General features: G+C 38.3%; 1 protein-coding gene across 1 annotated transcript; it reads left to right on the top strand.

Moving 5' to 3' along the window:
* The first annotated feature begins 6,756 nt into the window (after positions 1 to 6,756).
* On the top strand, positions 6,757 to 17,110 carry LOC105446690. Its single transcript, XM_030975066.1, has 6 exons — positions 6,757 to 6,979; positions 10,566 to 10,667; positions 11,634 to 11,705; positions 13,335 to 13,538; positions 14,007 to 14,174; positions 15,518 to 17,110. Exons 1-6 carry the CDS (start codon positions 6,826 to 6,828, stop codon positions 15,835 to 15,837), a joined length of 1,020 nt encoding a protein of 339 aa, XP_030830926.1. The 5' UTR covers positions 6,757 to 6,825; the 3' UTR covers positions 15,838 to 17,110.
* Positions 17,111 to 17,325: the final 215 nt, after the last annotated feature.

The raw sequence follows: 17,325 nt of genomic DNA, 5'->3' as shown, positions 1-17,325 counted from the left end.
ATGTGGAGGCTTCCGCGCTTCGCGGGGAGGGGGCAACTGAATTCAGACAAGGATTAACAGTCGAGAACGATACAACGAATCGTCTTCTTTTTATAATAATTTAATGAAACATGAAAACTTCCGCGCTCGCTTCAGACTAGGATTTAGACTCGAGAACGGTACAACGAATCGTCTTCTTTCTCTAATAATGATGAAACGTCGAGCGGGAGGGGGGGAAACTGAATTCAGACAAGGATTAAGAGTCGAAAACAGTACAATGAATCGTCCTTTTTCTCTAATATTTAATGAAACGTCGGGCGGGAGGGGAGAGGGGGAACTGAATTCAGACAAGGATTAAGAGTCGAGAACGGTTCAACGAATCGTCTTCGTTCTCTAATAATTTAAAGAAGCGTCGAGCGGGGGGGGGGGGGGGGGGGGGGGGGGGGGGGGGGGACTGAATTCAGACAAGGATTAAGAGTCGAAAACAGTACAATGAATCGTCTTATTTCTCTACTAATTAAATGGGGGGGGGGGTGCAATTTTTCAAATTTTCGAGGGCCCAAAAAAATGAATGCTCACTACCTCCCCCCCCCCCCCGAGATGAGAAAGAATGAACGCCATGGTGACCAGAAGTCAGGCGTGTACGCAGGGGGTGTTTGGGGGGTTAAACCCCCCCCCCCTTTGTATTTTTATGTGTGTAAAGACCCCTAAAAAATCCCTAAAACCCCCCCCCCCCTTTTTTTTTTTTTTTAATTTTTTTATTATTTATTTAAAAAAAAAAAAAAAAATTACCCCCATGGCTGAACTAAGAAAGGTGACCTTACCCCCCCCCCCCCCCCCCAACGGAGCAAATTGTCAAAATTGTCAAATTTCGATACCAAAAAAAAAAAAGTGCTCTTTTCAAATTTTCCTGAGTCGTTGCGAAATTTTGGACCCGATTTTAAACCCCCCCCCCCCCTTGAAAAAATCCTGCGTACGCCACTGCCAGAAGTGCAATGCATCGTGCACGACATGCACATAATTATCATCATTATGCATGCAATGAGCCATGGCATGAACACCGCTATTAGTATAATAACCGAATTGAAATCCACTTACTATGATTAGGATAAGTAATCCAATCCAATCAAAAAAATATTTGATATAGCGCCTTTTCCTTGCAGTTACAAAGCGCTGCACACATGCTCATAAACTGATAAATGCAGTGTTGAGAAAGAACAATAATTAAGACATAATGTAGGAATAGTGATGTGTATCAGTTATTCAAAAACAATTCAAAGAAAATGGCCTCCATAATTTACGGCTTCACTATATCATTATTTTTATTTTGTATTTAAACATGGCAATGATAAAGCTCGATTCGTCTGAAAGCTAATACTAACATCAAGTATCAAATTTGTCATTTATGAATAGACATGCAATTGAACTAAGAAAAGAAGGAAGAAAGAAGAAATTGTCGTTATACTGGGAAAATGAAATGCGAATAAGGCTGCTCAAGGGGAGGGGGTACCGGGTCGGTCCAGTCGACCTCTTTTATCGTAGAAATCCCTTTCTCTTTGCTCATTTTTTGGGATCATATTTCCCCTATTTTTATTCTTGTGTACCATTCGCCGGGGAGGATGAGGGAGGATTTGATCTAAGTCTCTTACTTTCCCCGTACAAAGGTTGAGCAAAGGTTTGTAATCTAATTTCGATTCCCCCTCCCCCCACAAATATATATCATCAATAGCGTAGGGAAAATGTCAAGAGAGGTGAGGGACGACGTATCTCGCCAAGATATAAAATTGTTAATTTTAATTGCAAGTGAGCAAAAAATATGAAACCATTTGTATCTATGTCAGTGTAATTCCATCATAAAATACGCTAGGTAAGAAAACAAGAATTCAAACAGACCACCTCGTTACCCGAAAATATGTGGTAGTGTAGCCGGTCCGAAAATCGGTTGTTTCATTCATGATTTAGATTTCTGCCCGAGTGGCATGAATGTGACAATAATTAAGAGTAATAATTTAATGAAACGTCAAAGCTTCCGTGCGATGGGGAAACTGAATTCAGACAAGGATTAAGAGTCGAAAATAGTACAACAAATCGTCGTCTTTTTCTAATGACTTAATGAAACGTCAAAGCTTCCGCGCTTCGCGCGAGAGGGGGGAAACTGGATTCAGACAAGGATTAAGAGTCGAATACTACTGGTGAAGTACCAGACCACCGTCTTTGTGCATTGTGCAGCAATGAAGCATATAATCATATACAACGTCTCGCGACGTGACAGATCACTTTTCTCTAACTTCTAACCGATCCGAAGGCCTCGTTTTTTCCAGGAAGTGCCGGAGGACATTAATGCGCCAAACGTGGTTCTCAAATTGCAAAAGATCCCTACTCTTGGAGGGGGTTGGAGAAAACAATTTTACATCATATTACTCCAGGAAGAGCCTACAAATGTGCCTAAGGTGCAGGTTCTAAAATTGCAAATGCTTCCTACTATGGAGGGGGTTCTGACCCCATTCCAGACCAACCCCGCTTGGCAGCTCCACCCCCTCGGCTCCATCGTTTTTCATATATTTCACCCATGCGATTTTGTGCCCCCCTCCCCCCGGTAAGAAATTCCTGGATCCGCTACTGCTTTAAGCGAACCAGTTTAATAGCAGTGAGACTGATCGCTTAAAAAAAAAACTTCATTCAGAGGAAATGGGTAAAATTACACGTTTCTTAAGCTAAATAAAGTGATAAAAGAAAAATGTTTTTTTTTTACTTTTTCACTATTCCTAAAAAAGTCCTTCACCAAGCCCAAATTTCCTTAAATTTGCCTGTATTTTTTTTTTTTTTTGGGGGGGGGGGGATGGAAACACTGATACCAAGTTTCGTTAAACACTCGATTGTCAAAGCAGTCGGATTGGGCACAGCGGGGATGTGTCAAGTGTTCCTGGCGTTGATTGGTTACTAAGTGATGGGCGTGTCTAGCTACGCAGAAGGGTGCCTGTTAGCTGCGACATTCGCATATTGGATATTAACCTGTGAAAGTTGGCGTTGATTTCAGAGTGTTTCGGTAAACGCGTTAATCGTTTCTGATTTCACTGTCTTAACAGAATTAGGCAATTTGTATTGTGAGCAATAGATGTAATTTCGAAAAGTAAATAAACAGACTATTTGTAATACTGGATCCTTTATTCATGTTTTTACTTCCTTTTGAGGAGTTCGGGAATAAACACAACATTGCAAGAACATCTTCACAGAATTATTGTTCTGCCTGATGAACAAGTGTCGTATTTGAGTTATAAACACAACACAGCAAGGAAGATGGGCAAAATCTTTCGAAAACCTCAACTGTAATATTCTTGGATGTTTGCTTCACATTTTCAATACGTTTTGTCTTCTGAGAGTTTACTTTGTTTGAAATGTAAAGACAACATCGCAAGAAAAAAATACAATTTATAAACTTTTGCTCGACTGGATTTTATCGAATAATTTGGATTTCTTTTCCATCGGTCAAAATGGTGAGTCATCGCCTCTATTTATTTAATTACAAACATATACATGTTCATTGTGTTGGTATATATCTATTTATACGTATCCCATTTAAAGATGTACTGTATGTCAATGCAAATCATTTAAAATGAAACAATGATAAGGAATTCTGGCAACATTTCAACTGGCACTAAGACACTTTCACCTGCACACCTGGGCATATGTCGACACACATAATGCACTTACATATCTGCAAGAATCTCCAGCAGTAAAGGAGGCAGATTATGCTGAAGGAGAAAAAGAAGAAGGGGAATTAGCTCTATGACATATCAAAAAGCCATTTAACTTTCTAGATGAGGGAACGCAGCAATCAATAGCCCATACGGGTTCTAACACCAACCCCTCCCCCCTGGACACCCACCCCCTGGATAACCCACCCCCAGTCAACTACCCCTAGGACAACTATCGCCTAGGGCAACCACCCCCTAGGACAAGTACCCCAGACAACTACCCCAGACAACTACCTCCCGGGGGATAGTCGTCCCAGAGGGTGGTTACCCTAGGGGGTAGTTGTTCTAGGGGGTAGTCGTCCCAGAGGGCGGTTAACCTAGCGGGTATTTGACCGCCTTTGTGAAACTCCTCGATACGAATTATTGTATCTCAATAGTCAGAAATAAAATTGGATACGATTTTGCTAAATAGGACAAACATTTAATATGGCTTGCCCTACCTTACAACACGTAGTATATGCAATTCGCATTCTGACTATTGAAATACAATTATTCGTAACAGGTCAATGAAAAAAATTCTATCGAGGCACTGAAGTACACATTTGGTTACATTGCGAAAATGGCCTATACAGTGTGAGTCAAAAAAAGTTTACACCTATAAAATTGCTAATGATTTTATAAATCATCAATTAACAGTAAGTTATTATACATCTTATGAAAGAGTGTTTCATCCCGAATCGTTTAGTATCATTTTTGTATGGTATGTGTTCACGCTTGGATGGACGGGAGGCATTGTTTGCGAGAGTGGAAAAATCGACTTGCGCCAAAGTTGCTTATGTGATGTTTGAATAAAACAATTGGGATTTGGGTATAAATTAGGTCATTGCAGATCCAAATAAGATCCCTAACAACATTATTCATGCCACACATATGAAATATCGAATATCAAATATCAACGAACATTTGTGCCCGTGTGTGTGTGTGTGTGTGCGTATGTGTAACTTAGCTTTTGCAAAAACCATATGTAATTGCATTTCGTTTGATACATTCAATTCATTCTCTCACTCCGCTGATCCCAACATAATACTTGTTGCAGCGCTATTTTTTGCTATTAAATAATTATGATCAGTGATCAATCATGTCAAATGCTTGGGCGAAGTATAGAAATACACCAAGTGTCGTCACTTGCCTATCATAAACACTATCAAAGTCACGAATGAGTGTTTTTTTTTTATAGCCTTTTCTGAATCATTACTGGTGTTCAAAGATTATTATTTTTTGTGTTTCTCTGAATTAAGATAATCCATGCCGTCAAACCCCCTTTTGGCAGAATAATGTTATAAACGATGTATGATAGGGATAGATAAAGAGATAGAAAGAGAGATATATAGAGAGAGATAGAGGGAGAAAGAGAGAGTTTATAGAGAAAGAGGGAGAGATAAAGTGAGAGATAGAGATAGAGGGAAGATAAAGAGAGTGTGACAGATAGAAGTAGAGGGGAGATAAAGAGAGGGTGAGAGATAGAGAGAGAGAGAGAGAGAGAGATAAAGATTTAAAGAGACGGAGAGATAGATGGATAGAATACAGAGAAAGAGAGATATAGAGGGGAGACGTCCACTCCTTTCGCGTTCACCACAGTTGTAACCGTTTGGCATTATTTTTTTTCAGAACGTAGTGATGAGAACGACTGAACGAGTCTGGTGTGATGGGGGCTTTATGAAACCAAGATGAGCGCGCCATTGCGGTCCATGCTTTAATATGCCCCTCACTTTTTCCCGTATAGATCTAAGGGTTTCTAAATTATTGAGACATGGAAATTCTGTTAAAGTAAGTTATCATGGAACATTTTCGTATTTAGGAAAAAAAGCAAACATTAAACCTTTCGTTTATTATTTTGTTTTATTCAGTCTATATATCTCACTGTTTCTGATACTAAATTTATATTGGGAGGGGGGTGTTAACCCTTATGCCACACCATACCCTGCAAACACCGCATTCTATGTCCTCCGACCCCCCCCCCCCCTCCCCTAATCCTCACTGAAGGGTGTTTGGACTGTTTCGAAGGTAATTTTACTAACGCCCGAACAAAATCATTTGTGTATTATTTTTTTTATAAGACGATGTTTTGTTTGTTTTATACAATGCTGTTTTATAAAATGAATTTACTAATGACCGGTCATACGTATTTACTAATGACCGGTCATTAGTAAAATTGCGTGTTAGGCAAAATAAATGCCTGGTCACGTGTACGCTGTCAACCAATCACTTGATTAGGATCCGCTTCATCATCTTATAATATCAATTAATAGACATTTGGATCATCGAATTTCAAGCCTATTATCATCTAATATCGATCCTTTTCCAATTCTTTTACTCCACATGTAAAGTACAAAGGTCTCATACGAGGCGGGGTCCTTGTTTTCCTGACATGTGTATCATTCGGTATGTATGACTCTGCATGTCAACAGTGATTTATTATCATTACTATTGTTATTATAATTATTATAATAATAATAATTATTATTATATCATCATCATCCTTATTATTATTATTATTTTCATTATTACACTAAAAGTAGTAGCAGGAGTATATTCTTCAACATAAATACAATAAAACATTGATAATGACGTTAATGATCAAAACTTTGTCGTGATTGTCATTTATTTATTTATTTGGTGCTTTCAAAATATGCAAAAAAAAGAACATACACATGAGTAAGCAAAATATGGAAATGATATAATACAAACATAGTTTTAAACAATATTTGTATCTATAGCACCCGTTGTATTCATTAGAAGTGATAATGATGGAATGTATTTGTAAGAAGACGCTATAGAGGAACCACCCCCCCCCCCCCGCACACCCCATTCTTATATGTAAATGTTGTAAATTCGCATTTCGTTTTCCGAGTAAAACCTGTGCCTCTCTCCATAGTTCAAGAGCTTCCTCAATGGATAGACCCACGCTACGCTATAGGCTGTAGTTAGGGGTTCCTAATCAGTTAATACAAGAGAGATGCATACTCTTTACTCAACTTTATATTCTCTCCTGGTATATATCTCATTCAAAGCCACTCTCGTTTCTTCGAATGAGAACAAGAAGACGGGAACTCGCTGTTCGGACGGATTAGGGCTTAATTACACCTTACCAATGTTCAACGAATGTAAGAAGAAACTGCATTCTAATGGCAGCATGGTACAGACCATTCCAAAGCTCGTCCCATACACATCTAAGGAAGCTGCTTGTCCAAGAAGGAAGAGTAAATTGGGGATCCCACCCGGACACAGAGTGTGCAGATTTCCTGGTAAGTCGTTCTTTGCCTGCTGTAAACATGATAAAACATATAATCTGTTTTACTGTTCAATTCTTTTGAAAATGTAATAATGTAAATCCTTGCCAAAGTGTCATAAGATTCGATATTTATGTTAGAAAGTATTTTTAAAGACATTGGCAAGAAAGGTTGAGAGTCTATCCATATCAGTCGTCGGGTTGTTATAGCCTGTGAAGCAGCCGAACCCCCTCCCCGCGAGATGGTTTGACTTCATCTAGTCCATGACATACCTTCGTCAAGAATAGAAAGTAGGCCTAGTGTTACTATATACATCGCAAAACACGAAAGACTGTCAAAAGTTTAAAACTTCGATTTTGTTTTAGTTCCTGAGGAGAGGGTGTTGTTAACTTTATTAATCACTAGTCAAACAGCTAGATGGTTACATAATCCTTTACGATGAGTGATGAATTACTTGTTACGGCGACGATTGACCTACGATAACTTAGTATCCATCATCATGCAAGTACCTCACCCTAACCCTAAACCTAGCGCAAAACCTTGTTGTGGCACACGCAATAATAGCACACCTTTGGCAAAATTTAAACCAGACCAAAGGTTCAGCTATTATATTACAGGGTCCAGTCCGGGATATATTTGAGAACCACCAGGAATTTCAGAATTTAATAATTTAATTGGATATTTACAATAACCTATACTTCAACACGGCTGCGATATAATAGTTCACCTTACCATACAAAACATTCTTGAACAGTTTTTGGCTAATTTCGGTCAGCACCGCTACCCGACTAAAGCCATTGTATTAGAGCAATTTGAAGTTATTAGTATTTAAATCTAGCAGCGTGAAAGTAAATACATTATTTTAGTAGTAGATTTTGGTCACCGGGTACTTGAATGTTTTTCTCTTCAGAAGTCTGTCATTGTTCATAGCACTTTCTGTCGACAAAATTCGGCACGTAAGCTTGAAGGGTGGATATGTTTGTGCTGTTCGGCTTAAGGGGCCTCTGACAACATATTTCCGGTGGAAGTTTTGTCTTTTGTGTGCGTGTGTGTTTGTAATGCACAAAAAATACCATTTTATTTTGAAAAAATAAATTGATGCATGGGGATCGAAGGCAAGATGGAAGCGCCCCAACGATTTTTTTTTTTATATCATTTTTTTTTTTTTTTTTTTTTTTTTTTTTTTTTTGGGGGGGTGGGGGGGGGGGGAATTTTTTTGCTAAACCAGATGGAGAGACACTTTTTATGACGTTAGTTGTGTATACAATATGATTACATATTGAAATGATAGAAATATTTATTGCTAAACTTCTATTCAAGTGTTGTTTCCTAAAAAGGTTTGAGGCCGATAGTAGTTGAAAAAGCAATTTGTTAATTAGTAAACTCAAATTATGAAGGATAATGTCGGAAGGCATTACAAATTACAACCAATGTCAAATAATAATAATAATCATGTTGTGGGGGTTTGGGCGAATGTAACCTGTTTGCATGTGATCTTTTTGTTCATGTTCGGTTCAGGTCTAATTAACTGTACTTCCATATGTTGATCTGCCTACCTTATTCACGAATAATATATTATATTCCGTCCTCGATCATGAAGAACGAGCAACACTTAACTATAGTCAATTATTTGTTGATATCTAGTACGGTTAGCATGTTGTTGTCTTAGCAACATAACATGTTGAACAGATGATGATACACCCGAGGGATTAATGCTACTACTACAAATGAACAATTACAATACGTCATTCCTATCAGACTTGACAACACTGTCGCAATAATTATAATGATACAATGTACATCAGCTAGTAACAGCATTAATTAGTAAGAGCAGCAGCCAGGCGCATACGCAGAGGAGGGGGGGGGGGGGGGGGTTGGGTAACCCCTCTCAAATTTGTTTTATGTAATATTGTGCTAAAGGATGAAGAAAAAAAATGACCTTACCCCCCCCCCCCCCCACCCACTGAACGAAATATCGGTCGGCATAATTTTCCGATTCCGGGACAAAAAAGTGCTCTTACCCCCCCCCCCCCCCACCCCCCGCTTATTCAGCGACCGTCTTTGAGGAAATATTTCCTCAAAAACTGGACCCCCCCCCCCCCCGAAAAAAAAAAAAAAAAAAAAAATCGGCCCGATTTTCAAATTTACCCCCCCCCCCCGCCCCTTGAACAAAATCTTAATACTGTCAATACTGGCAGCAGTAGCAGTTACAGTATTAGTAGTAGTACTACTAGTAGTAGTATTATTAGTAGTAGCAGCAGTAGTAGTATCAGTAGTAAAATCGTAACATTGATAATAATGGGTCAAAATATTGAATATTGATAGAAAGAATTGAATGCTTCAGGGCACCTTTTAAGTGCAGCTTGTATTTTATAAAGTAAAAGCAGTAGTAGTAATTAATACTAGTAGAAGTAGTAGTACTAGTATTGTAGTAGTAGTATTAGTAGCAGTAGTAGAAGTAGTAGTAGTAGAAGTAGTAGTAGTAGTAGTAGTAGTAGTAGTAGTAGTAGCAGTAGTAGAAGTAGTAGTAGTAGTAGTAGTAGTAGTAGTAGTAGTAGTAGTAGTAGTAGTAGTAGTAGTAGTAGTAGTAGAAATAGTAGTGTTAGCAGTAGTAGTATTCAACATAGGTATAATGAAACAATATTAATTACATTATAATTCAAAATAACAATAATAATAATAATAATACATAAGAGTTATAAGGCGCCAAATCCACTTGACAGTCAAATGCTCAAGGCGCAGCTTGTGCAAAATATGAAATACATGATACATAAAATATATATACAAAAGTGCAATAGGAAAGGTACAGACATGAAAGGTAATTGTAATCAATTATAAGCTAAATTAAACAGATATTTCTTAAGACTGTCGTTTCATGAGTCATGATTATTATTACAATATATTGTCTGTCCATGGAATCCAAATACTCGTGAATGAATGTCGGCCACTGGCGTATAGATTAGAAAAGAGCCGCCTTGTTCTTTTCGCTAAATGTGTTTTTCTTGCAAGAATAAGATATGATTATAGTAAGTACTACGAAAAATACAGGGTAAACAAATTGGCTAACTAGAGGCTACTTATAACTCCGACCAGGTTTATGCAATTTGGGGTGTGATGTTTAGGCCGAATGATATATGCAGATGAGACCCAAGCTTATATTGTTTTGAAATGTGATTCTGACCATTCTTGAAAGATGTATAAATGATATCAAAGCTTGGTCCATTGCTAATGATTGCAATTAGATGAGGATAAAACTGGGGTTATTCATTTAACATCTCGATTTAGAAAGTCCTCCCATTTACCATTTGTCGAAATTGCTAATGTTCCAATACAGCCTGTCAAAAGTGCACGTAACCTCGGTGTTATCTTTGAAAATAATCTTAGGATTGATGATTGTATAAAAATATTTGTCGCTCAGCTTCATATGCCTTGTACAAAATAGGTCGTATTAGAAATTTTCTTGATAAAAAAATCCACTGAAACGATTATACAGTGATACATTATATGCGTCAAGGGTGTAGAGGGAGTTGCAGATGTAACTGTATTGCTAAACAATTATTGAGCTGTAGTTGCATTGTCCTGTCTCCTCTTTTTACTACAGATTGTGGCGAAAATCCCTGTCAAAACGGCTGGTGTGAGGAGAATATGGAGAACTTCAAATGCCACTGCTCTACCGGATATCGAGGCAAACGTTGCAATGAACGTGAGAATAAAAACAATCACACTAATTATCTGAAAAGTCGGTTAGACGCATTATAAACCATCATACAACTCAATTTTTGCTAGTAACCTGAATTCGAGCAAAATTGATCAGCTTTATCAAAAGGTAAGGTAGCATAAGTGTACGATAATAAAAAAAATAATCCGATTTTCTCTCTGCCCCCCCCCCCCCTGCCCTCCATGCATGATTTCTGTCGGTCTGTCTATCTGTCTTTATCTCTTTTTGCCTTTCTCCTACTCTCTCGATTTTGCCTTTGTTATCTCTCTTTCCCCATTACCCTTCTCTCTCTTTCCAATTCCCTCCCTCTCTCCTCCTCTCTTTCTATTTCGCTCTCCCTTCCCCCTCTCTCCCTATCTTCCTCTATATTATTTATGTCTCTCTTTCTCTCTAATTTATTCTCTGTTACCATGCTCACCACCTACGTATACAATTTTTTTTCATTCTCCCTCTCTCTCTCTCTCTCTCTCTCACCATGCTCACCGTTTCCGTTTACAATTTTTTCATTTTTTTTCATTAACCCTTACTCTCTGTCTCATTCTCTCTCCACATTTTTCTTTCTCTCTCGATTACTATTTACATGTTTTCTCACTTCCTTTCTCTCTCTCCAATTTTCTCTTTCGTCTCTCCATGTCTCTCTCTCTATCTCTCTCTCTTTCTCTCTCAACATTTTCGTTCACTCTCGATTACTATTTTACATTTTTTTCTCACTTCCTTTCTCTCTCTCCAATTTTATCTTTCGTCTCTCCATGTCTCTCTTTCTTTCTATTTCATTTCCACTTCCACGCGTATACAATATGCTACAACATGAAGTAACATCCTATTCTCGGCAGCCGCTTACTAGGCGTCAAAAACTAGGAATTGAATATCATTGTCTAGTAAGATATGAATTTAAATGTATTTTGCCCTCAGAATGTGTCATCAGGCGTACATATCATATTTCTTCTGCAGAATCAACTACAGAACAAGATACCACGACGATGTCCACGATAGAATCTACCACCTCACATCCTACGACTACTCGTAAGAAAACTTCATTTACACTATGTCTCTCTCTCTCTCTCTCTCTCTCTCTCTCTCCTCTCCTCTCCCTCTCTCTCTCTCTCTCTCTCTCTCTCTCTCTCTCTTTCTCTCTCCATAATATGGAAACAAATTGAACTGTAGAGGCCTCGTTATACAGTCATGTCCTGACGACAGAGGGCAGAACTGCTGTAGCGATGGCCATGGGTTCAACTATACCCTACCCATGTTTGGCCCATGCCTGATCACGATTTAGCAAGAAGATGGGCCTAGGTTGAAGACCCGAGTCCCTAATAAGCTCATCCCAGCATCTCCTCTCGATGATACCCAATGCTCCCTAAAAGGGAGAAGAGTCTGTCGCCTTCCCGGTACGTTATGAGCGTTAATCCGGGGGGGGGGGGGCGGCGGCATATACCCCCGCCCAATTTTGAGGGAAGTTATTGCTTGTGCAATATAGCCCACAAAAGACCCAGACACAAATAAATAGATAAGTTAGTTGTTGAAAAGTTGGACATAATTGATATAAGTGACTCTTACATTAGTTAAAAGTTATTAGAATATATACGGGTAAGCGGACATTTTTTTTTCCTTCCCAAAATTTGAAAATTTGGCCGATCGATATTTCGTTTCGTTGGGGGGGGGGGGGTAAGGTCAGGTTATTTGGACATCCATCATCATATTTTTATTTTTATTTTTATCTATTATTATTATTTTTTAATTAAAACAAATGCAAAGGGGGAGGGGGTTTACTCCAAAACATACACATAAACAAAGTCAAAGGGTGGGGGGGGGGGGGATCAATCCCACCCCCTGCGTACGCACCTGGTCGGGGTCGAGGGGAAATTCATTCTACCCCTTCTGATAATCCTTATTCCACCCTTGTTCACCCTGTACTCTTCAACATGATTTTGTCTGTGTGTTCCTGAGCATTGAATGAGATTGCTGTAGATGTTTCATGCATGGTCTAGTGGATGAGTCCCCCGACTATAAAGCACAAGGTACGAGGTTTGAATCACTGTCATACTGTCCTTAGGCAACACATTCATCCAAAATTGTGACTCTCCACTCAGGTCAATGAAATGCTAGGACACCGTAATAGTAGCCATGGTAACAGCTGGGGTAAGATCAGTAGAAAACCAGGAGAGTCATGTATGAAAGACATGAGCGCATAACCCTCTATTCTTCATCGTATCCATCTTACTCTTTTCTTCTTCTTCTCCTCCTCTCTTCTTCTTCTTCTTCTCCTCATCCTTTTCTTCCTTTTCATCTTCCTTCTTCTTATTGTTCTTGTTCTTATTGTTCTTCTTCTTCTTCTCCCCCTCCTCACCCTTTTCCTCCTCTCTTCTTTATCATTTTCCTCTTTCTTCTTTTTTTTCTTTTACTCTTCCTCCTCCTCTTCCTTTTCCTCCTCCCTCTTTCTTAATTTTCTCTTTTTCTATTTCTTCTTTTTCTTAATATTGAAAAATGATTATGTTTAAATGTTGATGTTCATGATTATAATCATTATTGTTACTTTTATCATCATTATCATTATCATTAACAACATAATTACTCTTGTTGTTATAATCATTATGGTCACGACGACGACGATGATGATAGATCCGATATTCAAATGTGTGCTTTCCCGCCTAGCAATCGGTGTTTCTGATGAAAATTCTTCAAAAATCGTTGCTGACAAAGACACCACGACCACCATCAACGCCACCACCACCACTACAACCACCACAAAGTCAACAAGTACCCTGACCGATGAAGCAAGTAGTGAGACCCCGCAACTAACGACCACGGCAACTTCAGCATCGACAACGAAATCCCCAACAACGCCTTCACAAGACCGTAAGAATATATGCAAAAGAGGACCTTCGAGGCTCTGCATAAAACTACCCTTCGTTATAGATGAATGAAGATACAATACGTGATAAATAAATATAAAAGTAATTATGTACATAATAAATAAAGAAAGAAAGAAACTATTAATAATAGATAAATATATAAATATACATACAACTAAATAAATAATAAATAAATGAATATAAACCAATGATAAATGAAGATACAACAGAAAAAAAGGGAATGTTGTACGTGCAGTGAATCTAAAAAATATTATATTGAAGTCCTTCATTATTTTTTGTAAATTAATGTAAGGACCAAAATGATGATTCGAATACTTCTCATGGACATTTTTCAAGGTGAAAAGTAGACGCTTTGACCCCCCTCCAACCCTTCCCTTCCCCCCTCTCTCTCTCTCTCTCTCTCTCTCTCTCTCTCTTCCTCTCCATGGGTATGTCGTACATGCTTTGACAGAATGTCCCGTATTCCATACACCTGACGTGGGTGATACCAGAGTGTACACCTTTCCCGGCTTCTGGATTGCTGAGAATGTGACGTCATTTGACTTCTTGGTCAGCGCTGACAATGATGCGCACATTGGACTCTTCGCAAGTAACGTGACACACGAAAAATATGAAATAGGTGAGTTAGCGTCGCTGAGTGTTGGAGTCAAGGGCAGCGATCCGGGTAGGCGGGAGGGGACACCACCCCCCCCCCCCCCCTAGGCTCCTCGAAATATTTCTTTGGAGGATCTCCCCCCCCCCCTCCCCCCTCGAGAAATATTGATAATCTTCTCGATCCGTCACGACGGACTCTCGCTTAAAAATTAAAAGTTTTAAAATCAATGATATCGTAGAAGAGTGTACACCCAGGGAGGAGGGAAGTAGTATGAGTCGTATGTATCAAACAGGCAGAGATTCAATTGTGTGTATTGTCTGTCTGTTAAGGCCAAATAAAAAACAACAACATGTTTTTGCGTCCTGCCTATCTGAAAAATAGGAAGGAGGAGGCCCCTTTTTTTTCTTTCAAAATTGCCGCTCAAAATGCATGCCGCTCGGTACATTTTCCCTGACGGTCGGGCTATTTTTCAAGATGGCCGCCGGCATTTTCTTTAATTTTTTGTTTAATTCAGGATTATTAATTCTTTTTTTAATAAAAAAAAAAACAGAAAACAGAAAAAAAAAAAAAAAGGAGGCGGCCTCCAAAAAAGAAGCGGGCGGGGACGCTAAACATGAATATATTTTTAAATGGCCTTATACTACACGAAAGAAAAAAATTCAAATTTCTGAAAGAGTTTACCCTATAGTTTGCTGGCTCAATGATCTAACTTTATGTAAGATATGTGTCTTTGACTCCTTCTCTTCCTCTACTTTTCTCACACACACGCACAAACACACATATATACACACTCTCTCCCCCCCCTCTCTCTCTCTCCTCCTCTCTCTCTCTTCCCTGTCTCTCTCCCGTTTCCCTATCCTTTACCCCTAGGTTTTATCCCCCTTCGTCCCCATTCCATGGAAAGGGGTAGGGCTCGTTTGGAAGGGGGGAGGGGCAATACACTCTGTACTACTCGCCCTCTCATCGCGCTTTACTACTTTCACGATGTATCACGTATTGAAAGCTTTCCACGGGTGGTGTGGTGTGGGGTGGGGTGGGGTGCACTCTAAAAACTGAAATGTTAAATCATTTAAAAGGGCCGAGGAGTGACCACTCTTTCAAAATGGTAGATTAACACTTTGAACATGCTGGAACCAACACTATAAAAGGTTGAATCTAGCAGGTTAAAAGAAACAATCTGACATTTTGAAAGAGTGGTCACTCCTCGGCCCTTTTAAATTGACATTTAACATTTCAGTTTTTAGAGTGTGGGGAGGGGTTGGTTACGAGGAATCTTGCGCATCAATGACTTCTACTCTCTCTTACTTTTCATTTTCTTTTGGGAAAAGAAATGAATATATGAACCTGTGAACTTATATCTATCATAGCTATCGGTGGATGGAGCAATACTGGTGGACATATCGTACGAGCTGCCAGTTCCGGTACTTCTATGTGGCAAGTATTATCTCCTTCCAAAGTAATCTCTGTCCGTCTTTCGGGAATTCAGGTTTACAACCACTACCAGCTATCCTTTGCCAACGGTCATATTAAGTTAAGCCTTTATGGTACACAACTGGCCCTTATGAGCGCCACTGATCCGAATCCTCTTGCAGTCACCTATGTCGGAATATGGACTGGATATGGATCACAAGGGTATTGGAAATTCCCGACATTCTGCCAGGAAAGCCAACGTCAGGATCCTGCATAAATGCTGGTTGAGATATGAAGACCAGAAATTAATTGAATCTTAAAGTCAATCGCTGTTAAACTTGGGATTGTCACTGAATTTAAAACCTTCATTATAAGCCTTTTCTCGTGATGATATACAGGGCATCGTTTCACGAAGCAGTCGTAAGTAAAGTTCGCCGGCATCCCATGTAATACACGCGTTTTAATCGGATAATAGTGAACTTGTACGACGGTTTCGTGAGACCTTAACCTGTTTTATACAACTATATTTTTATAGCATGGTAAAATACAATAATGTGACATTATTAATCCCAGTAATGGTAGGTCGTCTATATGGAAAACAGCCGGAAGAAAGACCTTGTAAAGAATTCTTAAATGATTATTTAAAGAATGTGGAGTTCATTGCAGAGAAATTAAATTTATTTCCTTTTCATACCCCGTGCAATTTGTTAAACATAGAGAGCAATACAGTAAACAAAACCCAAAATCAGAAAATAAAAGAAGGCGAAATAAAAGTAGGCGTAAATAGAAGATGGCGAAAATGAAGAGGTAATCTGAAGATCGTAGCATTTGGGTAAATATTTGTTGTATAAATTATTGAGGTCATCAAACCTGTCAATATTTTGACTGATGACCGTATTTATTTTAAAGATGAATTCTTGATATGATAAGACTGGAAGATGCCTATATAGAAAGTTTAAATGTTGTAAACATATCAAAATCACAATTAATATTGTTGCACCTGAGAAATGAAGACTGATTATCTTAGAATTCAGTGTTGAAGAATATACCTTAAGTTAGTCATCACTATATAAGTCAGTCATCGCAATGTAACTTACTTGAATATTAATTTATAAGTTTTAAATTGTGGTAAATATTTTTCATTCTTCTGTACATAATAATTTTCCACTAAGTATTTTTTGAGTATTTTCGAACAGTTTATTAACTGTAGAGGCAACCTTGTATAAAAAATAATATTACTCTCATTTTTCTGCTTCTATCAAAACCAACATAATATCAGGGTGGACAATGTAACTTACTTGAATATTAATTCATACGTTTTAATTTGTTGTAAATATTTTCCAGTATTTTTGAGTATTTCTTTTTGTATAAATTATGATATTGTTTGTATTGATTGTTATCTATGCAGCAGTTTATTAACTATAGAGGCAACCTTGTATAAATAATAATATTACTCTCATTTTTTTCTGCTTTATCAAAACCAACATAATATCAGGGTGGACAATGCAATTTACTTAAATATTAAATCATATGTTTTAATTTGTTGTAAATATTTTCCAGTATTTTGAGTATTTCTTTTTGTGTATGATATTGATTGTATTGATTGTTATCCATGCAGCAGTTTATTGACTGTAGAGGCAACCTTGTATAAATAATAATATTACTCTCAATATCATGTCGGACTTCCCCCTTTAAAGTCTAAAGAGGATTCCGCCCAAATGCGTGGATACGCCACAGATTTTCCAAACGAAGAATGCAAACTTTA

This window comes from Strongylocentrotus purpuratus, unplaced genomic scaffold (genome assembly GCF_000002235.5).
Source record: "Strongylocentrotus purpuratus isolate Spur 01 unplaced genomic scaffold, Spur_5.0 spur5_scaffold_8, whole genome shotgun sequence".
NCBI classification, from domain to species: domain Eukaryota; kingdom Metazoa; phylum Echinodermata; class Echinoidea; order Camarodonta; family Strongylocentrotidae; genus Strongylocentrotus; species Strongylocentrotus purpuratus.
Note: the sequence above shows the minus strand (reverse complement) of the source record. Positions and strands in the feature narration are given on the sequence as shown.

What these genes read in the sequence shown, in the direction of transcription:
- LOC105446690 (XM_030975066.1), top strand. Translation starts at nt 6,826, where the DNA reads ATGTTCAACGAATGTAAGAAGAAACTGCATTCTAATGGCAGCATGGTA. An exon ending in AGGCAAACGTTGCAATGAAC is followed by an intron (nt 10,668 to 11,633) that starts GTGAGAATAAAA and finishes TTTCTTCTGCAG; the next exon opens with AATCAACTACAGAACAAGAT. An exon ending in CTCACATCCTACGACTACTC is followed by an intron (nt 11,706 to 13,334) that starts GTAAGAAAACTT and finishes TTTCCCGCCTAG; the next exon opens with CAATCGGTGTTTCTGATGAA.